General features: G+C 44.9%; 1 protein-coding gene across 1 annotated transcript in view; it reads right to left on the bottom strand.

Annotated features, from left to right (window-relative positions):
• Positions 1–1,287: 1,287 nt before the first annotated feature.
• LOC118379652 (spastin-like) overlaps positions 1,288–25,750 on the bottom strand; it is a 30,472-nt gene continuing 6,009 nt past the window's right edge. Inside the window, exons 5-16 of the mRNA XM_052496501.1 lie at positions 24,955–25,091; positions 23,692–23,785; positions 17,817–17,891; positions 16,747–16,818; positions 15,955–16,030; positions 14,906–15,029; positions 10,172–10,219; positions 8,358–8,400; positions 8,130–8,209; positions 7,955–8,025; positions 5,074–5,114; positions 1,288–4,691 (exon numbers count right to left, since the gene is read on the bottom strand). Coding sequence (XP_052352461.1) covers positions 4,566–4,691; positions 5,074–5,114; positions 7,955–8,025; positions 8,130–8,209; positions 8,358–8,400; positions 10,172–10,219; positions 14,906–15,029; positions 15,955–16,030; positions 16,747–16,818; positions 17,817–17,891; positions 23,692–23,785; positions 24,955–25,091 — 987 coding nt within the window. The 3' untranslated portion in view covers positions 1,288–4,565. The remainder of the gene's footprint in view (positions 4,692–5,073; positions 5,115–7,954; positions 8,026–8,129; positions 8,210–8,357; positions 8,401–10,171; positions 10,220–14,905; positions 15,030–15,954; positions 16,031–16,746; positions 16,819–17,816; positions 17,892–23,691; positions 23,786–24,954; positions 25,092–25,750) is intronic.

The following is a 25,750-nucleotide window of genomic DNA, read 5'->3' as shown; positions in this document are numbered from 1 at the left end:
CCAACCCCCTCTAGTTGGAAGACAAGCCAGTCCAACCCCCTCTAGTTGGAAGACAAGCCATTCCAACCCCCTCTAGTTGGAAGACAAGCCATTCCAACCCCCTCCAGTGGCAGTTACAGCAGCTGAGTGACCGGCCGATATAATCATTCTCAGTGAAATCATCCTTTGGCCGACAGGTGTGAAACTCATCATTCCACGGAGGGCAGCGTGACTCCTCCCTTGTACTTGATTGATCAATTAACAAAATGTTACTTATGAGTTATAAAACACCCAATACCATGACACAACATTTTGGGATGTTCAGATAGAAATATGTAGACCAAGGAATCATGGGGCAGCAGGGTAGCCTAGTGGTTAGAGCGTTGGACTCGTAACGAGACGAAGGCCGAGAGTCATGAGTCCCCCCCGGAAGCCAGTATATCGGAGGACACACCGTACACCTGGCAACCTTGGTTAGCGCGCACTGCACCCGGCCCGCCACAGGAGTCGCTGGTGCGAGATGAGACAAGGACATCCCTACCAGCCAAACCCTCCCTAACCCGGACGACCCATGGACCTCCCGTTCGCGGCCGGCTGCAACAGAGCCTGGGCACGAACCCAGAGTCTCTGGTGGCACAGCCTTAGACCACTGCGCCACCCGGAAGGTGTTCCGATTTTAATTGAACTGAAAGGAAACAACTGAAACCAGCAGCCTCTCAGCCCTCCATGGAATGAGTTGGGACACCCCCAGCCCTCCATGGAATGAGTTGGGACACCCCCAGCCCTCCATGGAATGAGTTGGGACACCCCCCCAGCCCTCCATGGAATGAGTTGGGACACCCCCCAGCCCTCCATGGAATGAGTTGGGACACCCCCCAGCCCTCCATGGAATGAGTTGGGACACCCCCCACCCCTCCATGGAATGAGTTGGGACCCCCCCACCCCTCCATGGAATGAGTTGGGACACCCCCCACCCCTCCATGGAATGAGTTGGGACACCCCCCAGCCCTCCATGGAATGAGTTGGGACACCCCCAGCCCTCCATGGAATGAGTTGGGACACCCCCAGCCCTCCATGGAATGAGTTGGGACCCCCCCCACCCCTCCATGGAATGAGTTGGGACCCCCCACCCCTCCATGGAATGAGTTGGGACCCCCCCCCCAGCCTCAGATGAAGTTTGTAAGATGTAGACAGCAAATCAGAGGATGATGGGAATAAAACCAAAACGGATCATCAGTTACATTACAAAATAAGTCAATCAATCAATCAATCAATCAATCAATCATATCGATCAGAAATCTGGAGCTGTAGGATGCAACTTTATGACTTTATTGGGATCCCCCATAAATAGCGACAGCCCATCTTCCTGGGGTTCGACAAATAACGAAAAATACATTAAACATTGTAAAGTGTTTTAGTCTGTAAACACACGAACATAGACAGACTTACATGAACACATAGGGATAGGCCCGCGGTTGAATCTCGTTGCTGAGCCTTGGTTTTAAAAAGGTGATAACTTCTTGCTAAGTCTCCTCAATTTGCTCAACAGCCACACTTATTCATTGCCAGATTCAGAGGAGGTGTCGAACTTGCGAAGAATGATTTGTACCAAATACAATAATCTTTTAGTTTTAGAGATGTTCAGGACTAGTTTATTTTTTTATTTTAACTTTATTTAACTAGGCAAGTCAGTTAAGAGCACATTCTTATTTTCAATGACGGCCTAGGAACGGTGGGTTAACTGCCTTGTTCAGGGGCAGGACGACAGATTCGTACCTTGTCAGCTCAGGGGTTTGAACTTGCAACCTTCCGGTTACTAGTCCAACGCTCTAACCACTAGGCTACCTGCCGTCCCTACACTCTAACCACTAGGCTACCTGCCGACCCTACACTCTAACCACTAGGCTACCCTGCCGGCCGTCCATTCTAAAACTCTTTGTTTAGAGAGTTGCCGTGGTTTCACTAGCTGTCATGTACACTGAATGGACAAAACATTAGGAACGACTGCTCTTTCCATGACAGGGTGATTGATACCCTATTGATGTCACTTGCTAAATCCACTTCAAATCAGATTTTTGTTGTTGTTTTTAAATATGTTTTTTTTTTTAAGCCTTGAGACATGGATTGGGTGTGTGTGCCATTCAGAGGGTGAATGGGCAAGACAGAAGGTTTAATTGCCTTTGAACAGGGTATGGTAGTAGGCCCCAGGTGCACCGGTTTGTGACAACTGTAGGAAGCATTGGAGTCAACATGGACCAGCTTCTCTGTGGAACGCTTTCGACACCTTGAGGAGGCAATATGGGAGTAAGGGGTGGGGTAATATCCTGTCTTTAAGCAGTAGCTATATACACAGTAGTAAGGGGTGGTGGGGTGGGGGGGTAATATCCTGTCTTTAAGCAGTAGCTATATACACAGTAGTAGAAGTTCAACTCTCATGGCAGTCAATACAACAATATCAACAAATCAGAACGTAATTCCTGTCTCTATGCAATTTTCTACATTTTTAACCAATCAAATTCTACAGTGGTCTATTCTATGCATCTCAATTTCCCTCCCACAAAACTGAAGCAAAACGTTGAAACTGGGAGAGACTGTTTGCTATGGTGGTGTGCACTAATGAACACACCCCTGGTTCCATCACGTCTCAGATGGAACTAACCCAGCTAGCAGATTTGATTCGTTGGAAGTTAAGGGAACATACGGTTTACGTTTCACAATGGTTGTGGGAACGAAGCCATATGCTTCCCGAGCATTTAAAAAAATAAAAAAAGACGTTCTGAGAATAGAAGTGAAAACGTTGACTGTTCTGGGTTTAATTTTTAGGTTGCAGGGAGGTTCTGAGAACGTTTTACTCTGGTTACTTGATAAAACATTTTTTTAAAGATTTTTTAAAAATGTTATTTTATTTTCACAGTTTTTTTTTCTTTCTTCTATTTGTTAGTTGTATAACTTTTAAACTGCATTGTTGGGAAAGGACTCGTAAGGAAGCATTTAATGGTAAAGTCTATACTTCCCGGGGTTTTTTAATTAGCGCAGTGAAAATGGCAATTATAGGTTATTTTGGAGGTTTCTGAAAAACTTCCTTAAAAAGTTCACTGAATATTTCAATGGGACTTTTAATAACACTGCTTAGGTTGTTTGGAACTCCCAGCACAGCTTAGGTTGTTTGGAACTCCCAGCACAGCTTAAGGTTAATTGTTTGGAACTCCCAGCACACCTTAAGGTTAATTGTTTGGAACTCCCAGCACAGCTTAAGGTTAATTGTTTGGAACTCCCAGCACAGCTTAAGGTTAATTGTTTGGAACTCCCAGCACAGCTTAAGGTTAATTGTTTGGAACTCCCAGCAGACCTTAAGGTTAATTGTTTGGAACTCCCAGCACAGCTTAAGGTTAATTGTTTGGAACTCCCAGCAGACCTTAAGGTTAATTGTTTGTAACTCCCAGCACAGCTTAAGGTTAATTGTTTGGAACTCCCAGCACAGCTTAAGGTTAATTGTTTGGAACTCCCAGCACAGCTTAAGGTTAATTGTTTGGAACTCCCAGCAGACCTTAAGGTTAATTGTTTGGAACTCCCAGCACAGCTTAAGGTTAATTGTTTGGAACTCCCAGCACAGCTTAAGGTTAATTGTTTGGAACTCCCAGCACAGCTTAAGGTTAATTGTTTGGAACTCCCAGCACAGCTTAAGGTTAATTGTTTGGAACTCCCAGCACAGCTTAAGGTTAATTGTTTGGAACTCCCAGCACAGATAGGACACATGGAAATTAATTTGCTCAGGTATTAAATCATCCATAACACAGTTTTTTTATTTTTTATTGTGACACGGCATCAGTGAGATTCAAACTTATAATCTTCTGTTCTTCATCCATGAAATGAGTCCACTGCACCACCAGGATGCAGCTGGAATGCCGTGTTTTTTTAAACTCATACGAAGCTGTGCCATTTTTAGTCCATTTTAAAAACAGACCACGTTTCAAAAGGAAACAAGCACTCATTAAGATCAGCTATGGCCAATTAGTGGGTTACGGCCAACACACCTGAACACACTTATTAACAAGATAGAGGATAGAGAGCGTTTTGTTGACGCTGAGAACGGTATGTTTTTAAATAAGATTCTCAGAATGTTCTGTGAACGTTAAAGTTGTCTTGTGGTTTTTATGGAACGTTTTAATGCTCTCAGATTATTATTTGTATTTCTTAAATAGAACCATGAGGCAATCAGAAGGGAACGTTATGTTAAAGTACTGAAATTCCCACAGAAGAACGTTGTTTCTTAGCATTCTCTGAACAAGTTTAGAACATTCCCAACGTCAAACCAGCTGGAGAACGTTCCCAGAACGTAACCATGTTTGAACGTTTAGGAAACATTCTGGTTAAAGCAATGAAATACCGCAAAAAAAAAAAATGTTTTGTCAAGTTCCTTAAATGTGCTGAGAATGTTCCAAAGCCAAGCGGCTCCCTGTACCATTCCCAGAAAGTTGTGAAAAGGTTTTATGGCAAAATAAACATAGAACAACAACCACGTTCTAAGAGACATATGGTTCTCAGAACGTTATGTGCTAGCTGGGAAATGAGTTAGTTCCATGGTTCTAGAAGGCTGTAGTGTCTCCGTAGTCAGTGTTCCATCGTACATAGAGGTCCAGGGTTGTGGGACTGACACTGGGCTTAATACGCTTCAGAGAATCCTCAAAGTCCTTGCAGCGGATGTTACGCATCTGTAACAGCATACACAGAAATATATTCTCTATTTCATACGCAGAAATATATTCTCTATTTCATACGCAGAAATATATTCTCTATTTCATACACAGAAATATATTCTCTATTTCATACGCAGAAATATATTCTCTATTTCATACGCAGAAATATATTCTCTATTTCATACGCAGAAATATATTCTCTATTTCATACACAGAAATATATTCTCTATTTCATACACAGAAATATATTCTCTATTTCATACACAGAAATATATTCTCTATTTCATACACAGAAATATATTCTCTATTTCATACACAGAAATATATTCTCTATTTCATACACAGAAATATATTCATGTCAGACAGTCTATTATAGCTTTGAGCTGTTATAACTTACATCACTAGCAGCCATGTTTTTCACTTGCTCTGGTCCCAGTTCTGTGTGAACAGACAAAACAAACATGATCAGGGGCAAGGCATAAAGACACTTAGCGACCGCGTCAAGGCATAAAGACATTGTAGCGACCTTAACCCAACACTTAGTGACCGCGTCAAGGCATAAAGACACTGTAGTGACCTTAACCCAACACTTAGCGACCGCGTCAAGGCATAAAGACACTGTAGTGACCTTAACCCAACACTTAGTGACCTCGTCAAGGCATAAAGACACTGTAGAGACCTTAACCTGTTAGTCCTCTAGCGGCAATATTTCATTTTTGGATAAAAAGACATTGTAGCCCGTTTTAAGCGCAATATTTTGTCACGAAAAGATGCTAGACTATGCTTGGAATTGATAGTTTTGCAAAAAGACATTGAGCGTTTCCAGAACTGCAAAGATTTTCACTGTGAGTGCCGTTGAACAAAAGCTTCAGGCAAAACCAAGATGTTTGAGCGCCCAGGAAATGAACAGGATTTCTGAACACTTTTCCATGATCGCCTTATATGGCATGAATGCGACAGGAATGAACGCACACTTCCTATCGTTTCCCCAAGGTGTCTGCAGCATTGTGACATTTGTAGGCATATCATTGGAAGATTGACCATAAGAGACTACAATTAGTGTGACGGTGTCTGCGTGGAAATTGGGCAAAAGTCAGCTACCAGTATTTTTCCACCCGAATCAGAGAAGAATGCAGGCTTCCAGGGACGGCATTTCAATGAAGAGATATATGACAAAACACCTTGAGGATTGATTCAAACAACGTTTTCCATGTTTCAGTCGATATTATGGAGTTAATTCGGAAAAAAGTTCACGTGTAGGTGACTGAATTTTCGGTTAGTTTCGGTAGCCAAATGCATAGTAACAAACGGAACGTTGTGTCCTACACAATAATCTTTCAGGAAAAACTGGACATCTGCTATGTAACTGAGAGTCTCCTCATTGAAACATCTGAAGTTCTTCAAAGGTAAATTATTTTATTTGATCCCTTTGCTGTTTTTTGTGAATATGGCGTGCTAAATGCTAACGCTAAATGCTAAGCTAGCTATCACCACTCTTACACAAATTATTGATTTTCTCTGGTTCTAAAGCATATTTTGAAAATCTGAGACGACAGGATTGTTAAGAAAAGGATAAGCTTGAGAGCAGGCATATTTATTTCATTTCATTTGCGATTTTTAGAAATCGCTAACCCAACGTTATGGTAATGAGCTTGAGGCTGTATAAAGAAACGGGATGGGGCGGACTATGAGGTTAACCCAACACTTAGCGACCTCGTCAAGGCATAAAGACATTGTAGTGACCTTAACCCAACACTTAGCGACCTCGTCAAGGCATAAAGACACTGTAGCGACCTTAACCCAACACTTAGCGACCTCGTCAAGGCATAAAGACATTGTAGCGACCTTAACCCAACACTTAGCGACCTTGTTAAGGCATAAAGACATTGTAGTGACCTTAACCCAACACTTTGCGACCTCGTCAAGGCATAAAGACATTGTAGCGACCTTAACCCAACACTTAGCGATCTTGTTAAGGCATAAAGACACTGTAGCGGCCTTAACCACCCCTCAAGTTTGCTACAATATTATAATATACACCGAGCAGATAGTTTATTAGGTACACCCAACTAGTACAGGGGACGGACTCCGCTATGCCTCCAGAACGGACTGAATTATTCGGGGCATTCTACAAGGGTGTCGGAAACGTTCCACAAGGATGTCGGTCCATGCTGACGTGATGGCATCATGCAGTTGCTGCAGATTGGACGGCAGTACATTCATGCTGCTAACGGCTCGTTCCATCTCATCCCATTAGACTCTATTAGGTCGAGGTGTGGGACTGACCAGGCCACTCAAATACACTGAACTGACGGTCACGTTCCAGGAAATGGTTTTCCACTCTTCAATTGTCCACTGTACTCTATATCATCTACTGCATCTTTATGTAATACATGTATCACTAGTCACTTTAACTATGCCACTTTGTTTACATACTCATCTCATATGTATATACTGCACTCAATACCATCTACTGTATCTTGCCTATGCCGCTCTGTACCATCACTCACTCATATATCTTTATGTACATATTCTTTATCCCCCTACACTTGTGTGTATAAGACAGTAGTTTTGGAATTGTTAGTTAGATTACTTGTTGGTTATTACTGCATTGTCGGTACTAGAAGCACAAGCATTTCGCTACACTCGCATTAACATCTGCTAACCATGTGTATGTGACAAATAAAATTTGATTTGATTTGTGTTGGCGATGGCGTTGTTCACTGGAGCTGCTTCCTCTTGTGTTCAGCTGATAGGAGTGGTACCCAGTGTGGTTGGCAGCTGCAACAGCCCATCCATGACAAGGATCGGTTGAGTTGTGAGTTCCCCCCCGAGTTGCCTTTCTGCACATCACTGTTGCACTGCGCCGTCATTTGCCTGTTAGCTTGCGCCATTCTCCTTTTCACCTCTTTCATCAACATTTTCCCCCACCAGGACTGCCGCTGACTGGATGTTTCTGTTTTGTCGACACCCTGCCCAGGAAACCCTAGACGCTGTCCTGCGTGAAAAGCCCAGGAGGGCGTCTGTTTCAGTGATTATGGATCCGGTCCGCTTGGCACCGACGATCGCACCACGCCCAACGTCACTTAGGTCACTAGTTTAGCCCATTCTAACATTCAGTGGAGCATTACCTGAGTGCCTTGATGCCTGTTTTATATAGTAGGAGCGTACCTAATAAACTGTCCGGATAGTGTATAATAGGTACATTGTCTATTACTATTGCACATAGCCATAATTTTTGGCCATTGGGACAAGCTGAAAGATAGGCCTTTACTCACCCCTGATTGGTCCAAGAGCAGCATCCTTAGCCAACGATGTAAGATCACTTCCTGAATAGCCCCCCGTCATTCTGAGAAGGTTTATATTTCGGTTAGAGCATGTTTAGGTTGTATAGTTTTATCTCTATGGTTTATGCTGGGGGGTGGCCTAGAGTAGCGTAGTGTGAGAACTTACTTTGCTAGATGGGCTAATTCCTTCTGATTGAGTGGGTGTCCATGTTTTCCCAATAGATTCTTCAGCAACTTGAAACGAGTCTGTGATGATAGCAAACATAACATTGGTTAAAAAAATATATTTATTTTTATTATTGTTGTTTTTTAAAATCTACCCAGTAAACCACTCAAGACATAACAACGTTCAGTGTTGGTCCTACACAAGAGGAAACATGCAACAAGGGTTTACCTCCTCTGTTGGTAAGGCCACATGCACCCTTTTGGCAAATCGCCTGTGGAGGGAAAAACAAAATAACAAATTAAATATTGTCACCGGGGGTTTGAACCGGTTCAGGGAACAGAACCGGAAACAGAAGAAAAACAAATGACATGAACAGAATCACAACAGGGAATGAAAGTGATCTATACTGGTTTTGGAACAGAACTGTTATTTCCCCCAGCCGTTTTAGGCTACCTGCCTCTCCCCATCTGATGCATAGGCTACAGTAGCCTACCGACGTTACAAGACTGATTCAGAAACTAGGGAAAGACAGAGATTTTTTTTTTAAATGAGAAAATAATAGATAAAACGTTTTCAATGCTAATTAAGTATACTATATTTATCACTTTTCGCGTTGGACGTGTTTTGATTTTACTTCTGGTGACTCTCCGCACACACAAGCTTATCAGCTAGCTAACTCTGGCTTAACATTGGACCAAAACCAGGAAGTTCAAAGACATTCCAAGGTTCCTTCCTTCATAGAAGCTGCTATGTCACATGTCTAATTCTGTGGACCTAATTATCAGATAATGCATATCATAACAACATGCCCAGTGCTACAAGCCAAACCCTCTCCTCCTTCACCATCTCTCCCCCACCTGCCAAATGTTTTGTCACATCTCGCGCCCTACACTGGTCTGTCCACAATGCATATACTGTACATAGTTCCAGTACCTGAGACACTCTGTTGTGTCCAGTACCTGAGACCAGCTTCCTGTGTGTGTGTTGTGTCCAGTACCTGAGACCAGCTTCCTGTGTGTCAGTGCATCATATCCAGTACCTGAGCACAGCTTCCTGTGTGTCAGTGCATCATATCCAGTACCTGAGACCAGCTTCCTGTGTGTGTGGTGTGTCCAGTACCTGAGACCAGCTTCCTGTGTGTGTGGTGTGTCCAGTACCTGAGACCAGCTTCCTGTGTGTGTGTTGTGTCCAGTACCTGAGACCAGCTTCCTGTGTGTGTGTTGTGTCCAGTACCTGAGACCAGCTTCCTGTGTGTGTTGTGTCCAGTACCTGAGACCAGCTTCCTGTGTGTGTGTTGTGTCCAGTACCTGAGCACAGCTTCCTGTGTGTGTGTTGTGTCCAGTACCTGAGCACAGCTTCCTGTGTGTGTGTTGTGTCCAGTACCTGAGCACAGCTTCCTGTGTGTGTGTTGTGTCCAGTACCTGAGACCAGCTTCCTGTGTGTGTGTTGTGTCCAGTACCTGAGACCAGCTTCCTGTGTGTGTGTGTTGTGTCCAGTACCTGAGACCAGCTTCCTGTGTGTGTGTTGTGTCCAGTACCTGAGACCAGCTTCCTGTGTGTGTTGTGTCCAGTACCTGAGACCAGCTTCCTGTGTGTGTTGTGTCCAGTACCTGAGACCAGCTTCCTGTGTGTGTGTGTTGTGTCCAGTACCTGAGACCAGCTTCCTGTGTGTGTTGTGTCCAGTACCTGAGACCAGCTTCCTGTGTGTGTGTTGTGTCCAGTACCTGAGCACAGCTTCCTGTGTGTGTGTTGTGTCCAGTACCTGAGCACAGCTTCCTGTGTGTGTGTTGTGTCCAGTACCTGAGCACAGCTTCCTGTGTGTGTGTTGTGTCCAGTACCTGAGACCAGCTTCCTGTGTGTGTGTGTTGTGTCCAGTACCTGAGCACAGCTTCCTGTGTGTGTGTCCAGTACCTGAGCACAGCTTCCTGTGTGTGTGTCCAGTACCTGAGCACAGCTTCCTGTGTGTGTGTCCAGTACCTGAGCACAGCTTCCTGTGTGTGTGTCCAGTACCTGAGCACAGCTTCCTGTGTGTGTGTCCAGTACCTGAGCACAGCTTCCTGTGTCTGTGTAGCTCCCATCACCAGAAGCCTCCTGTGTGTGTGTCCAGTACCTGCAACCATCCAGGAGACTGTTGAAGGCACAGCTTCCTCCAGGAGTGTTGTGTCCATATACAACCATTCTTCCTGTGAGACTGTTGTGTGTCCAGTACCTGATACAGCTTCCTGTGTGAAGTGTACAACCTTCCAGGAGTGTTGTGTCCAGTACCTGAGACAGCTTCCTGAAGTGTGTACAACCATTCAGGAGACTGTGAAGGATCCCATATACACCTGAGACTGTTGAAGGATACCATATACTTCCTGAGACTGTTGTGTCCAGTACCTGAGCACAGCTTCCTGTGTGAAGTGTCCAGTACCTAGCAAGCTTCCAGGAGACTGTTGTCCAGTACCTGAAGCACAGCTTCCTGTACAACCATCCAGGAGACTGTTGATCCCAGTACAACCATCCAGGAGACACATATACAACCATCCAGGAGACTGTGAAGGATCCCATATATACAACCATCCAGGAGACTGTTGAAGGATCCAGTACCTGAGCTGTTGAAGCTTACAACCATCCAGGAGACTGTTGAAGGATCCCAGTACAACCATCCAGGAGACTGTTGAAGGATCCCATATATACAACCATCCAGGAGACTGTTGAAGGATCCCATATATACAACCATCCAGAGACAGCATATTACAACCATCCAGGAGACTGTGATCCAGTACCTGAACCATCCAGCTGTTGAAGGATCCTCCAGGAGACTGTTGAAGGTCCCAGTACAACCATCCAGGAGACTGTTGAAGATCCCATATATACAACCATCCAGACTGTTGAAGGATCCCATATATACAACCATCCAGAGACTGTTGAAGGATCCCTATATACAACCATCCAGGAGACTCTGAAGGATCCCATATATACAACCATCCAGGAGACTGTTGAAGGATCCCATATATACAACCATCCAGGAGACTGTTGAAGGATCCCATATATACAACCATCCAGGAGACTGTTGAAGGATCCCATATATACAACCATCCAGGAGACTGTTGAAGGATCCCATATATACAACCATCCAGGAGACTGTTGAAGGATCCCATATATACAACCATCCAGGAGACTGTTGAAGGATCCCATATATACAACCATCCAGGAGACTGTTGAAGGATCCCATATATACAACCATCCAGGAGACTGTTGAAGGATCCCATATATACAACCATCCAGGAGACTGTTGAAGGATCCCATATATACAACCATCCAGGAGACTGTTGAAGGATCCCATATATACAACCATCCAGGAGACTGTTGAAGGATCCCATATATACAACCATCCAGGAGACTGTTGAAGGATCCCATATATACAACCATCCAGGAGACTGTTGAAGGATCCCATATATACAACCATCCAGGAGACTGTTGAAGGATCCCATATATACAACCATCCAGGAGACTGTTGAAGGATCCCATATATACAACCATCCAGGAGACTGTTGAAGGATCCCATATATACAACCATCCAGGAGACTGTTGAAGGATCCCATATATACAACCATCCAGGAGACTGTTGAAGGATCCCATATATACAACCATCCAGGAGACTGTTGAAGGATCCCATATATACAACCATCCAGGAGACTGTTGAAGGATCCCATATATACAACCATCCAGGAGACTGTTGAAGGATCCCATATATACAACCATCCAGGAGACTGTTGAAGGATCCCATATATACAACCATCCAGGAGACTGTTGAAGGATCCCATATATACAACCATCCAGGAGACTGTTGAAGGATCAACCATCCAGGAGACTGTTGAAGGATCCCATATATACAACCATCCAGGAGACTGTTGAAGGATCCCATATATACAACCATCCAGGAGACTGTTGAAGGATCCCATATATACAACCATCCAGGAGACTGTTGAAGGATCCCTGTTGAAGGATATATACAACCATCCAGGAGACTGTTGAAGGATCCCATATATACAACCATCCAGGAGACTGTTGAAGGATCCCATATATACAACCATCCAGGAGACTGTTGAAGGATCCCATATATACAACCATCCAGGAGACTGTTGAAGGATCCCATATATACAACCATCCAGGAGACTGTTCCAGGAGACTGTTGAAGGATCCCATATATACAACCATCCAGGAGACTGTTGAAGGATCCCATATATACAACCATCCAGGAGACTGTTGAAGGATCCCATATATACAACCATCCAGGAGACTGTTGAAGGATCCCATATATACAACCATCCAGGAGACTGTTGAAGGATCCCATATATACAACCATCCAGGAGACTGTTGAAGGATCCCATATATACAACCATCCAGGAGACTGTTGAAGGATCCCATATATACAACCATCCAGGAGACTGTTGAAGGATCCCATATATACAACCATCCAGGAGACTGAAGGTTGAAGGATCCCATATATACAACCATCCAGGAGACTGTTGAAGGATCCCATATATACAACCATCCAGGAGACTGTTGAAGGATCCCAGGAGACTGTTATATACAACCATCCAGGAGACTGTTGAAGGATCCCATATATACAACCATCCAGGAGACTGTTGAAGGATCCCATATATACAACCATCCAGGAGACTGTTGAAGGATCCCATATATACAACCATCCAGGAGACTGTTGAAGGATCCCATACAACCAGGAGACTGTTGAAGGATCCCATATATACAACCATCCAGGAGACTGTTGAAGGATCCCATATATACAACCATCCAGTGGAGACTGTTGAAGGATCCCATATATACAACCATCCAGGAGACTGTTGAAGGATCCCATATATACAACCATCCAGGAGACTGTTGAAGGATCCCATATATACAACCATCCAACCATCCAGGAGACTGTTGAAGGATCCCATATATACAACCATCCAGGAGACTGTTGAAGGATCCCATATATACAACCATCCAGGAGACTGTTGAAGGATCCCATATATACAACCATCCAGGAGACTGTTGAAGGATCCCATATATACAACCATCCAGGAGACTGTTGAAGGATCCCATATATACAACCATCCAGGAGACTGTTGAAGGATCCCATATATACAACCATCCAGGAGTCTGTTGAAGGATCCCATATATACAACCATCCAGGAGACTGTTGAAGGATCCCATATATACAACCATCCAGGAGACTGTTGAGGGATACCTACACCATATATACAAAAGTATGTGGACACCACTTCAAGGAAACGTCTAGGATCAACAACGGCTCAGCCGCGAAGTGGTAGGACACACAAGCTCACGGAAAAGGACCGCTGAAACGCATAGAAACCGTCTGTCCTCGGTTGCAACACTCACTACCAAGTTCAAAACTGCCTCTGGAAGCAAGGGTCAGCACAATAACTGTTAGTCGGGAGCTTCATGAAATGGGTTTCCATGGCCGAGCTGCTGCACACAAGCCTAATATCACCATGCACAGTGCTAAGCGTCGGCTGGAATGGTGTAAAGATCCCCACCATTGGACTCTGGAGCAGTGGAAACGCGTTCTCTGGAGTGATGAATCACGCTTCACCATCTGACAGACAAATCTGGGTTTGGCGGATGGCAGGAGAACAGTACCTGCCCCAATCCATAGTGCCAACTGTAAAGTTTGGTGGAGGAGGAATAATGGTCTGGGCTGTTCATGGTTTGAGCCCCTTAGTTCCAGTGAAGGGAAATCTTAAACGCTACAGCATTCAATGGCATTCTAGACGATTCTGTGCTTCTAACTTTGTGGCAACAGTTTGGGGAAGGCCCTTTCCTGTTTGAGCATGACAATGCCCCCCGTGCACAAAGCAAGGTCTATACAGATGGTTTGTCGCAATCGGTGTGGAAGAACTTGACTGTCCTGCACAGAGCCCTGATCTCAACACCATTGATCCCCTTTGGGATGAATCGGAATGCCGACTGCGAGCCAAGCCTAATCTCCCAGGCCTAATTGCTCATTAGTGAGGCTGTCAGTGGACAGCAATGTTCAAACATCTAGTGGAAAGCCTTCCGAGAAGAGTGGAGGCTGTTATAGCAGCAATGTTCCAACATTTAGTGGAAAGCCTTCCCAGAAGAGTGGAGGCTATTATAGCAGCAATGTTCCTACATCTAGTGGAAAGCCTTCCCAGAAGAGTGGAGGCTGTTATAGCAGCAATGTTCCTACATCTAGTGGAAAGTCTTCCCAGGAGAGTGGAGGCTGTTATAGCAGCAATGTTCCTACATCTAGTGGAAAGCCTTCCCAGAAGTGTGGAGGCTGTTATAGCAGCAATGTTCCTACATCTAGTGGAAAGCCTTCCCAGAAGAGTGGAGGCTGTTATAGCAGCAAAGGGGGGACTAACTCCACACTAATACCCATGGTTTTGGAATGAGATGTTCGATGAGCTGGTGTCCACATACTTTTGGTCATGTAGTGTGCATAAGGTCTTTTATAGCTCATTGATAACCCATACAGGAAACACTCATAAGGTCTTTTATAGCTCATTAATAACCCATACAGGAAACACTCATAAGGTCTTTTATAGCTCATTGATAACCCATACAGGAAACACTCATAAGGTCTTTTATAGCTCATTGATAACCCATACAGGAAACACTCATAAGGTCTTTTATAGCTCATTGATAACCCATACAGGAAACACTCATAAGGTCTTTTATAGCTCATTAATAACCCATACAGGAAACACTCATTAAACAGTACACAGACGGGAGTAACATTACCGGGACATAACTAAAATGGTCGTTGGTCTTACCCCGTCAAACTGTATGAGAAACTCTGTTTTTAAACGTCGGCTGGCATCGTGTTCTCCTTCCCGTCTCTCACAGAGCAGGCTGTCGATCTCATCTGGGAGGACGGCAAACAGACAGGGATCATAGCGAACGTCACCACAACAGCTACTGTCTGTTCAGTCTCTCAGAAACAAACAAAAATATTTTTTGTTTGGGTTTTTTATATATATATATATATTTATATATATATATATATATATATATATGCCATTTAGCAGACGCTTTTATCCAAAGCGACTTACAGTCATGTGTGCATACATTCTACGTATGGGTGGTCCCGGGAATCGAACCCACTACACTGGCGTTACAAGCGCCATGCTCTACCAACTGAGCTACAGAAGGACCACAATTGATTGATTGAAAGCTGTAAAATGTCACTTTTTTTTGGACGACCTGACCAAATTCACATAGAAATGTGTGTTATAGATCTGTCACTCTCATTGACAGCCTGTCTAAGAAACTGTACATCTGATCTATGTGAGCGAGTTCTATGCTTCCCGTTCTTAAGTTTAGTTTTTGCGTCTTTTACTTTCGGTTTTGTACACCAGCTACGAACAAGCTGAAAATACAATATTTATGCTTATGGAAAATATATTTCACAGCGATTTAGATGGTACAATGATTCTCTTACACTACACTTACTTGTTTAGTCACATAAAAACTGAAATTAGGCAAACTATTGGAATATTAGCTACCAGGAAATGTCAGTGATTTCTGCATCTTTAACGAGTCCAATTCACCCCTTACTATGTAAAGCGCTTCGAGTAACTCATTATGTAGAAAGTCGCTATAAAAATTCAATCCATTATCACTATTAAACGAATGCAATGAACGGTCGGTTTCTTTGGACAGACTAAAAGCCTAGTCCGAGACTAACAAAAAAACAAAAAAAATGGAAAATGTCAAGTTCAAATATTAATGTTGGACGTCAGATCACTGTTGGATGATACTGAATATAGAGTAAAATCACTCAAACCAACCAATGAAGATGATGGCAGGCTGTAGTTCTCTGGCCACAGCAAACAGAGATCTGACCAGCTTCTCTCCCTCTCCCACCTGGGAAGGAGAGATACAGGTCAGAGGTCACTCAAGTAAAGGTCAACTTTATACAGTGGTTTTAAAAGAGTTCATAAGCAGTTTAAAGACTTATAACCATCTGTTTATTGATAGTTAAACTGATCAGCTAGTTAGCTAATCCACTAGTTGGGACATATTTCTACTTGGGCACTGGTCTACAGTAGTCCACTACCCTGGTCTACAGTAGTCCACTACCCTGGTCTACAGTAGTCCACTACCCTATAGACCCTGGTCAACAGTAGTCCACTACCCTGGTCTACAGTAGTCCACTACCCTGGTCTACAGTAGTCCACTACCCTGGTCTACAGTAGTCCACTACCCTGGTCTACAGTAGTCCACTACCCTGGTCAACAGTAGTCCACTACCCTGGTCTACAGTAGTCCACTACCCTGGTCAACAGTAGTCCACTACCCTGGTCAACAGTAGTCCACTACCCTGGTCAACAGTAGTCCACTACCCTATAGACCCTGGTCAACAGTAGTATACTACGCTGGTCTACAGTAGTCCACTACCCTGGTCTACAGTAGTCCACTACCCTATAGACCCTGGTCTACAGTAGTCCACTACCCTGGTCTACAGTAGTCCACTACCCTGGTCTACAGTAGTCCACTACCCTGGTCAACAGTAGTCCACTACCCTGAGAATAGGGTGCCATTTTGGACACAGTAAATCACCACAGTCTTAAGACTCCTCACCCATTTAGAGGTCAGACTGGAGGCACTGATGTTAAAGAAGGTGGCATGGGACTCCATGGCTACTGCTTTGGCCTGGGTAGAGGGACAAAACAGATCAATCATTATCACGAGAAAGAGGACTCCATTTCTACTGCTTTGGCCTGGGTAGAGGGACAAAACAGATCAATCATTATCACGAGAAAGAGGACTCCATTTCTACTGCTTTGGCCTGGGTAGAGGGACAAAACAGATCAATCATTATCACGAGAAAGAGGACTTCATTTCTACTGCTTTGGCCTGGGTAGAGGGACAAAACAGATCAATGATTATCACGAGAAAGAGGACTCCATTTCTACTGCTTTGGCCTGGGTAGAGGGACAAAACAGATCAATGATTATCACGAGAAAGAGGACTCCATTTCTACTGCTTTGGCCTGGGTAGAGGGACAAAACAGATCAATCATTATCACGAGAAAGAGGACTCCATTTCTACTGCTTTGGCCTGGGTAGAGGGACAAAACAGATCAATCATTATCACGAGAAAGAGGACTCCATTTCTACTGCTTTGGCCTGGGTAGAGGGACAAAACAGAGCAATCATTATCACGAGAAAGAGGACTCCATTTCTACTGCTTTGGCCTGGGTAGAGGGACAAAACAGATCAATCATTATCATGAGAAAGAGGACTCCATTTCTACTGCTTTGGCCTGGGTAGAGGGACAAAACAGATCAATCATTATCATGAGAAAGAGGACTCCATTTCTACTGCTTTGGCCTGGGTAGAGGGACAAAACAGATCAATCATTATCATGAGAAAGAGGACTCCATTTCTACTGCTTTGGCCTGGGTAGAGGGACAAAACAGATCAATCATTATCATGAGAAAGAGGACTCCATTTCTACTGCTTTGGCCTGGGTAGAGGGACAAAACAGATCAATCATTATCACGAGAAAGAGGACTCCATTTCTACTGCTTTGGCCTGGGTAGAGGGACACAATAGATACATTTATTATCAGGAGGTAGAGGCATAATGTCTTCAACATGCAGTCAACACCATGTGATGTCATTTGATGGTCACAAACGTCTGACTCACCAGCATAGTCTTTCCGTTGCCTGGGGGACCGAAGAGGAGCAGACCTCGTGCCGGGGATCTGAGACCAGTGAACAGCTAGAGGGGACCAACACAACACCATAGACTGGAGTAGAGACACCACCATAGACTGGAGTAGAGACAACACCATAGACTGGACTAGAGACACCACTATAGACTGGAGTAGAGACAACACTATAGACTGGAGTAGAGACAACACTATAGACTGGAGTAGAGACTTCACTATAGACTGGAGTAGAGACAACACTATAGACTGGAGTAGAGACAACACTATAGACTGGAGTAGAGACTTCACTATAGACTGGAGTAGAGACAACACTATAGACTGGAGTAGAGACACCACTATAGACTGGAGTAGAGACACCACTATAGACTGGAGTAGAGACACCACTATAGACTGGAGTAGAGACACCACTATAGACTGGAGTAGAGACAACACTATAGACTGGAGTAGAGACACCACTATAGACTGGAGTAGAGACACCACTATAGACTGGAGTAGAGACACCACTATAGACTGGAGTAGAGACACCACCATAGACTGGAGTAGAGACACCACTATAGACTGGAGTAGAGACACCACTATAGACTGGAGTAGAGACACCACCATAGACTGGAGTAGAGACAACACTATAGACTGGAGTAGAGACAACACTATAGACTGGAGTAGAGACACCACTATAGACTGGACTAGAGACACCACTATAGACTGGAGTAGAGACAACACTATAGACTGGAGTAGAGACAACACTATAGACTGGAGTAGAGACACCACTATAGACTGGAGTAGAGACAACACTATAGACTGGAGTAGAGACACCACTATAGACTGGAGTAGAGACACCACTATAGACTGGAGTAGAGACAACACTATAGACTGGAGCAGAGACAACACTATAGACTGGACTAGAGACACCACTATAGACTGGAGTAGAGACACCACCACTATAGACTGGACTAGAGACACCACCATAGACTGGAGTAGAGACACCACTATAGACTGGACTAGAGACAACACTATAGACTGGAGTAGAGACAACACCATAGACTGGAGTAGAGACAACACAATAGACTGGAGTAGAGACACCACCATAGACTGGAGTAGAGACACCACCATAGACTGGAGTAGAGACAACACCATAGACTGGAGTAGAGACAACACTATAGACTGGAGTAGAGACAACACTATAGACTGGAGTAGAGACACCACCACTATAGATTGGACTAGAGACACCACCATAGACTGGAGTAGAGACACCACTATAGACTGGACTAGAGACAACACTATAGACTGGAGTAGAGACACCACTATAGACTGGAGTAGAGACACCACTATAGACTGGAGTAGAGACACCACCATAGACTGGAGTAGAGACACCACTATAGACTGGAGTAGAGACAACACTATAGACTGGACTAGAGACACCACTATAGACTGGAGTAGAGACAACACTATAGACTGGAGTAGAGACAACACTATAGACTGGACTAGAGACAACACTATAGACTGGACTAGACACCACTATAGACTGGAGTAGAGACAACACTATAGACTGGAGTAGAGACAACACTATAGACTGGACTAGAGACAACACTATAGACTGGACTAGAGACAACACTATAGACTGGACTAGAGACAACACTATAGACTGGAGTAGAGACAACACTATAGACTGGAGTAGAGACAACACCATAGACTGGAGTAGAGACAACACTATAGACTGGAGTAGAGACAACACCATAGACTGGAGTAGAGACAACACTATAGACTGGAGTAGAGACACCACTATAGACTGGAGTAGAGACACCACATAGACTGGATAGACTGGACTAGAGACAACACTATAGACTGGAGTAGAGACAACACATAGACTGGAGTAGAGACAACACTATAGAGACACACCACTATAGACTGGAGTAGAGACAACACCTAGACTGGACTAGAGACAACACTATAGACTGGAGTAGAGACAACACCATAGACTGGAGTAGAGACAACACTATAGACTGGAGTAGAGACACCACTATAGACTGGAGTAGACACCACCATAGACTGGAGTAGAGACAACACTATAGACTGGAGTAGAGACAACACTATAGACATAGACTGGAGTAGAGACAACACCATAGACTGGAGTAGAGACAACACTATAGACTGGAGTAGAGACAACACTATAAACTGGACTAGAGACACCACTATAGACTGGAGTAGAGACAACACTATAGACTGGGTAGAGACAACACTATAGAGACTAGAGACAACACCATAGACTGGACTAGAGACAACACCATAGACTGGACTAGAGACAACACTATAGACTGGAGTAGAGACAACACTATAGACTGGAGTAGAGACAACCACCATAGACTGGAGTAGAGACAACACATAGACACTATAGACTGACTAGAGACAACACTATAGAGAGTAGAGACACCACTATAGACTGGACTAGAGACACCACTATAGACTGGAGTAGAGACACCACTATAGACTGGAGTAGAGACACCACTATAGACTGGAGTAGAGACAACACTATAGACTGGAGTAGAGACAACACTATAGACTGGAGTAGAGACACCACTATAGACTGGAGTAGAGACACTATAGACTATAGACTGGAGTAGAGACACCACTATAGACTGGAGTAGAGACACCACACTATAGACTGGACTAGAGACAACACTATAGACTGGAGTAGAGACAACACTATAGACTGGAGTAGAGACAACACTATAGACTGGAGTAGAGACAACACTATAGACTGGAGTAGAGACACCACTATAGACTGGAGTAGAGACAACACTATAGACTGGAGTAGAGACAACACTATAGACTGGAGTAGAGACAACACTATAGACTGGAGACTAGAGACAACACTATAGACTGGAGTAGAGACAACACTATAGACTGGAGTAGAGACAACACTATAGACTGGAGTAGAGACAACACTATAGACTGGAGTAGAGACAACACTATAGACTGGAGTAGAGACAACACTATAGACTGGAGTAGAGACACCACTATAGACTGGAGTAGAGACACCACTATAGACTGGAGTAGAGACAACACTATAGACTGGAGTAGAGACACCACTATAGACTGGAGTAGAGACAACACTATAGACTGGAGTAGAGACAACACTATAGACTGGAGTAGAGACAACACCATAGACTGGAGTAGAGACACCACTATAGACTAGAGACAACACCATAGACTGGAGTAGAGACAACACTATAGACTGGAGTAGAGACAACACTATAGACTGGAGTAGAGACAACACTATAGACTGGAGTAGAGACAACACTATAGACTGGAGTAGAGACAACACCATAGACTGGAGTAGAGACAACACTATAGACTGGAGTAGAGACAACACCATAGACTGGAGTAGACACACAACACCATAGACTGGAGTAGACACACAACACCATAGACTGGAGTAGAGACACCACTATAGACTGGAGTAGAGACAACACTATAGACTGGAGTAGAGACAACACTATAGACTGGAGTAGAGACAACACCATAGACTGGAGTAGAGACAACACTATAGACTGGAGTAGAGACAACACTATAGACTGGAGTAGAGACAACACTATAGACTGGAGTAGAGACAACACTATAGACTGGAGTAGAGACAACACCATAGACTGGACTAGAGACAACACCATAGACTGGACTAGAGACAACACTATAGACTGGACTAGAGACAACACTATAGACTGGACTAGAGATACCACTATAGACTGGAGTAGAGACAACAACACTATAGACTGGAGTAGAGACAACACTATAGACTGGACTAGAGACAACACTATAGACTGGAGTAGAGACAACACTATAGACTATAGACTGGAGTAGAGACAACACTATAGACTGGAGTAGAGACAACACTATAGACTGGAGTAGAGACACCACTATAGCCATAGAGACACTGGACTAGAGACAACACCATAGACTGGAGTAGAGACAACACCATAGACTGGAGTAGAGACAACACTATAGACTGGAGTAGAGACAACACTATAGACTGGACATAGACTAGAGACACCACTATAGACTGGACTAGAGACAACACTATAGACTGGACTAGAGATACCACTATAGACTGGAGTAGAGACAACAACACTATAGACTGGAGTAGAGACAACACTATAGACTGGACTAGAGACAACACTATAGACTGGACTAGAGACAACACTATAGACTGGACTAGAGACAACACTATAGACTGGAGTAGAGACAACACTATAGACTGGAGTAGAGACAACACTATAGACTGGACTAGAGACAACACTATAGACTGGACTAGAGACAACACTATAGACTGGACTAGAGACAACACTATAGACTGGACTAGAGACAACACTATAGACTGGACTAGAGACAACACTATAGACTGGAGTAGAGACAACACACTATAGACTGGAGTAGAGACAACACTATAGACTGGACTAGAGACAACACTATAGACTGGACTAGAGACAACACTATAGACTGGACTAGAGACAACACTATAGACTGGAGTAGAGACAACACTATAGACTGGACTAGAGACAACACTATAGACTGGACTAGAGACAACACTATAGACTGGACTAGAGACAACACTATAGACTGGAGTAGAGACAACACTATAGACTGGACTAGAGACAACACTATAGACTGGACTAGAGACAACACTATAGACTGACTAGAGACAACACTAGAGACAACACTATAGACTGGACTAGAGACAACACTATAGACTGGACTAGAGACAACACTATAGACTGGACTAGAGACACCACTATAGACTGAACTAGAGACAACACTATAGACTGGACTAGAGACAACACTATAGACTGGAGTAGAGACAACACCACTATAGACTGGACTAGAGACACCACTATAGACTGGACTAGAGACACCACTATAGACTGGACTAGAGACACCACTATAGACTGGACTAGAGACAACACTATAGACTGGACTAGAGACAACACTATAGACTGGACTAGAGACAACAATAGACTGGACTAAAGACAACACTATAGACTGGACTAGAGACAACACTATAGACTGGACTAGAGACAACACTATAGACTGGACTAGAGACAACACTATAGACTGGACTAGAGACAACAATAGACTGGACTAGAGACAACACTATAGACTGGACTAGAGACAACAATAGACTGGACTAGAGACAACACTATAGACTGGACTAGAGACACCACTATAGACTGGACTAGAGACAACACTATAGACTGGACTAGAGACAACACTATAGACTGGAGTAGAGACAACACCACTATAGACTGGACTAGAGACACCACTATAGACTGGACTAGAGACACCACTATAGACTGGACTAGAGACAACAATAGACTGGACTAAAGACAACACTATAGACTGGACTAGAGACAACACTATAGACTGGACTAGAGACAACACTATAGACTGGACTAGAGACAACACTATAGACTGGAGGAGAGACAACACTATAGACTGGACTAGAGACAACAATAGACTGGACTAGAGACAACACTATACCTTAAAAATTGCACTGTTGGTTAGGGGCTGTAAATAAGCATTTCACTGTAAGGTCTACACCTGTTGTATTCGGCGCACATGACAAATAAACTTTGATTTGATTTGACTAGAGACATTAGACTGGACAAGAGACAACAAGACAACTGTGAAGCCTGATTCCCACAATAGGGCCGACCTCAACTGTACTGTGCCCTGCTCGGGGATGTGTAAACAGACCAGATCGAAGCAGCTCAGCTTGGGTAGGTTTGACCCTCGAATGAGAATCAGGCATAACTGACAGACAGCAGCTCATAACACAGAGTAGAAAGCAAACATGTTCACCTCAGGTCTGAGTGCAGGCAGGATAACTATCTCCTGAAGAGCTTGTTTAGCCAGCTCCTGACCCGCTATGTCTTCAAAGCTCACTGACGACCCACTGAAATACACACACAATGTTTAAATGACTCCAGAACCCCAGCAGTCTCAATTACAGACATGGGTTGTAAAAACAGGAGAGCTAGAAACCCGCCTTAACAAAAGTATCAGTGTGTGCAGCCTCAAAGGTCTAAGAGTTTGACGTCAGGGCGTCCCCAAGATGTTCAGCGTGTAATTTGATCCTGACTGTAGTCCACTGCGCTATCCGCTATCATCGACTCTAGAATCCCTCCATTGAACGTGCTGAGGGTCTTCTCCGTCATAGCCTGGTCACACGTCTGTTAGTTCTGTATAGCCAACTCCCCAGACAATGACCAAGACTACACGGAGACCGGGCTACACGGATCGCTCATCGCTCCGGGGACCGGGCTACGCGGATCTCTCCGGAGACCGGGCTACACGGATCGCTCCGGAGACCGGGCTACACGGATCGCTCCGGAGACCGGGCTACACGGATCGCTCCGGAGACCGGGCTACACGGATCGCTCCGGAGACCGGGCTACACGGATCGCTCCGGAGACCGGGCTACACGGATCGCTCATCGCTCCGGGGACCGGGCTACGCGGATCGCTCCGGAGACCGGGCTACACGGATCGCTCCGGAGACCGGGCTACGCGGATCGCTCCGGAGACCGGGCTACGCGGATCGCTCTGTGGACCGGGCTACACGGATCGCTCCGGAGACCGGGCTACACGGATCGCTCCGGAGACCGGGCTACACGGATCGCTCATCGCTCCAGGGACCGGGCTACACAGATCGCTCCGGAGACCGGGCTACGCGGATCGCTCCGGAGACCGGGCTACGCGGATCGCTCCGGAGACCGGGCTACGCGGATCGCTCCGGAGACCGGGCTACGCGGATCGCTCCGGAGACCGGGCTACGCGGATCGCTCCGGAGACCGGGCTACGCGGATCGCTCCGGAGACCGGGCTACGCGGATCGCTCCGTGGACCGGGCTACGCGGATCGCTCCGGAGACATGGCTACGCGGATCGCTCATCGCTCCCTGGACCGGGCTACGCGGATCGCTCCGTGGACCGGGCTACACGGATCGCTCCGGAGACCGGGCTACACGGATCGCTCCGGAGACCGGGCTACACGGATCGCTCCGTGGACCGGGCTACGCGGATCGCTCCGGGGACATGACTACACAGATTGCTCATCTATCCTACCCGTCTACGATTTCATTCAGTATGAAGCTGGCCAACTTGCTGTCCACATTCTTGAAGTTCTTCATATCCCTCTTCTGTGGTTCCTTCGATGCTGCTGGTCTACCATTCTGTCCTCTCCCTGCAGCCCGAGGGACAACCTTAGAGAGAACACTCCGTAAATGCACAATATCATAGGACCATAAAAATACACATAGAACAAACAGGATACACTATGAGCAACAACGTCCCATTCGAAACAGTATTTAAAACAAATTACGACTCAGAAACGTTGTTTTCCGTAAACTGTTAGCGGGGAGGTTATAAAACTAGGACTAAATAATTTATGGGACTATAGAGGATAGGGGACGGGGATAGAACAAGGCCTGTACTTTAATGGGACCAGAGACAGAGACAGGACAAGGCCTGTACTTTAATGGGACCAGGGACAGAGACAGGACAAGGCCTGTACTTTAATGGGACCAGGGACAGAGACAGGACAAGGCCTGTACTTTAATGGGACCAGGGACAGGACAAGGCCTGTACTTTAATGGGACCAGGGACAGAGACAGGACAAGGCCTGTACTTTAATGGGACCAGGGACAGAGACAGGACCTGTACTTTAATGGGACCAGAGACAGAGACAGGACAAGGCCTGTACTTTAATGGGACCAGAGACAGAGACAGGACAAGGCCTGTACTTTAATGGGACCAGGGACAGAGACAGGACAAGGCCTGTACTTTAATGGGACCAGGGACAGAGACAGGACAAGGCCTGTACTTTAATGGGACCAGGGACAGAGACAGGACAAGGCCTGTA

This window comes from Oncorhynchus keta, chromosome 3 (assembly GCF_023373465.1).
Source record: "Oncorhynchus keta strain PuntledgeMale-10-30-2019 chromosome 3, Oket_V2, whole genome shotgun sequence".
In the NCBI taxonomy this organism is placed as follows: Eukaryota; Metazoa; Chordata; class Actinopteri; order Salmoniformes; family Salmonidae; genus Oncorhynchus; species Oncorhynchus keta.
This window is presented reverse-complemented; position numbering and strand designations above follow the sequence as displayed.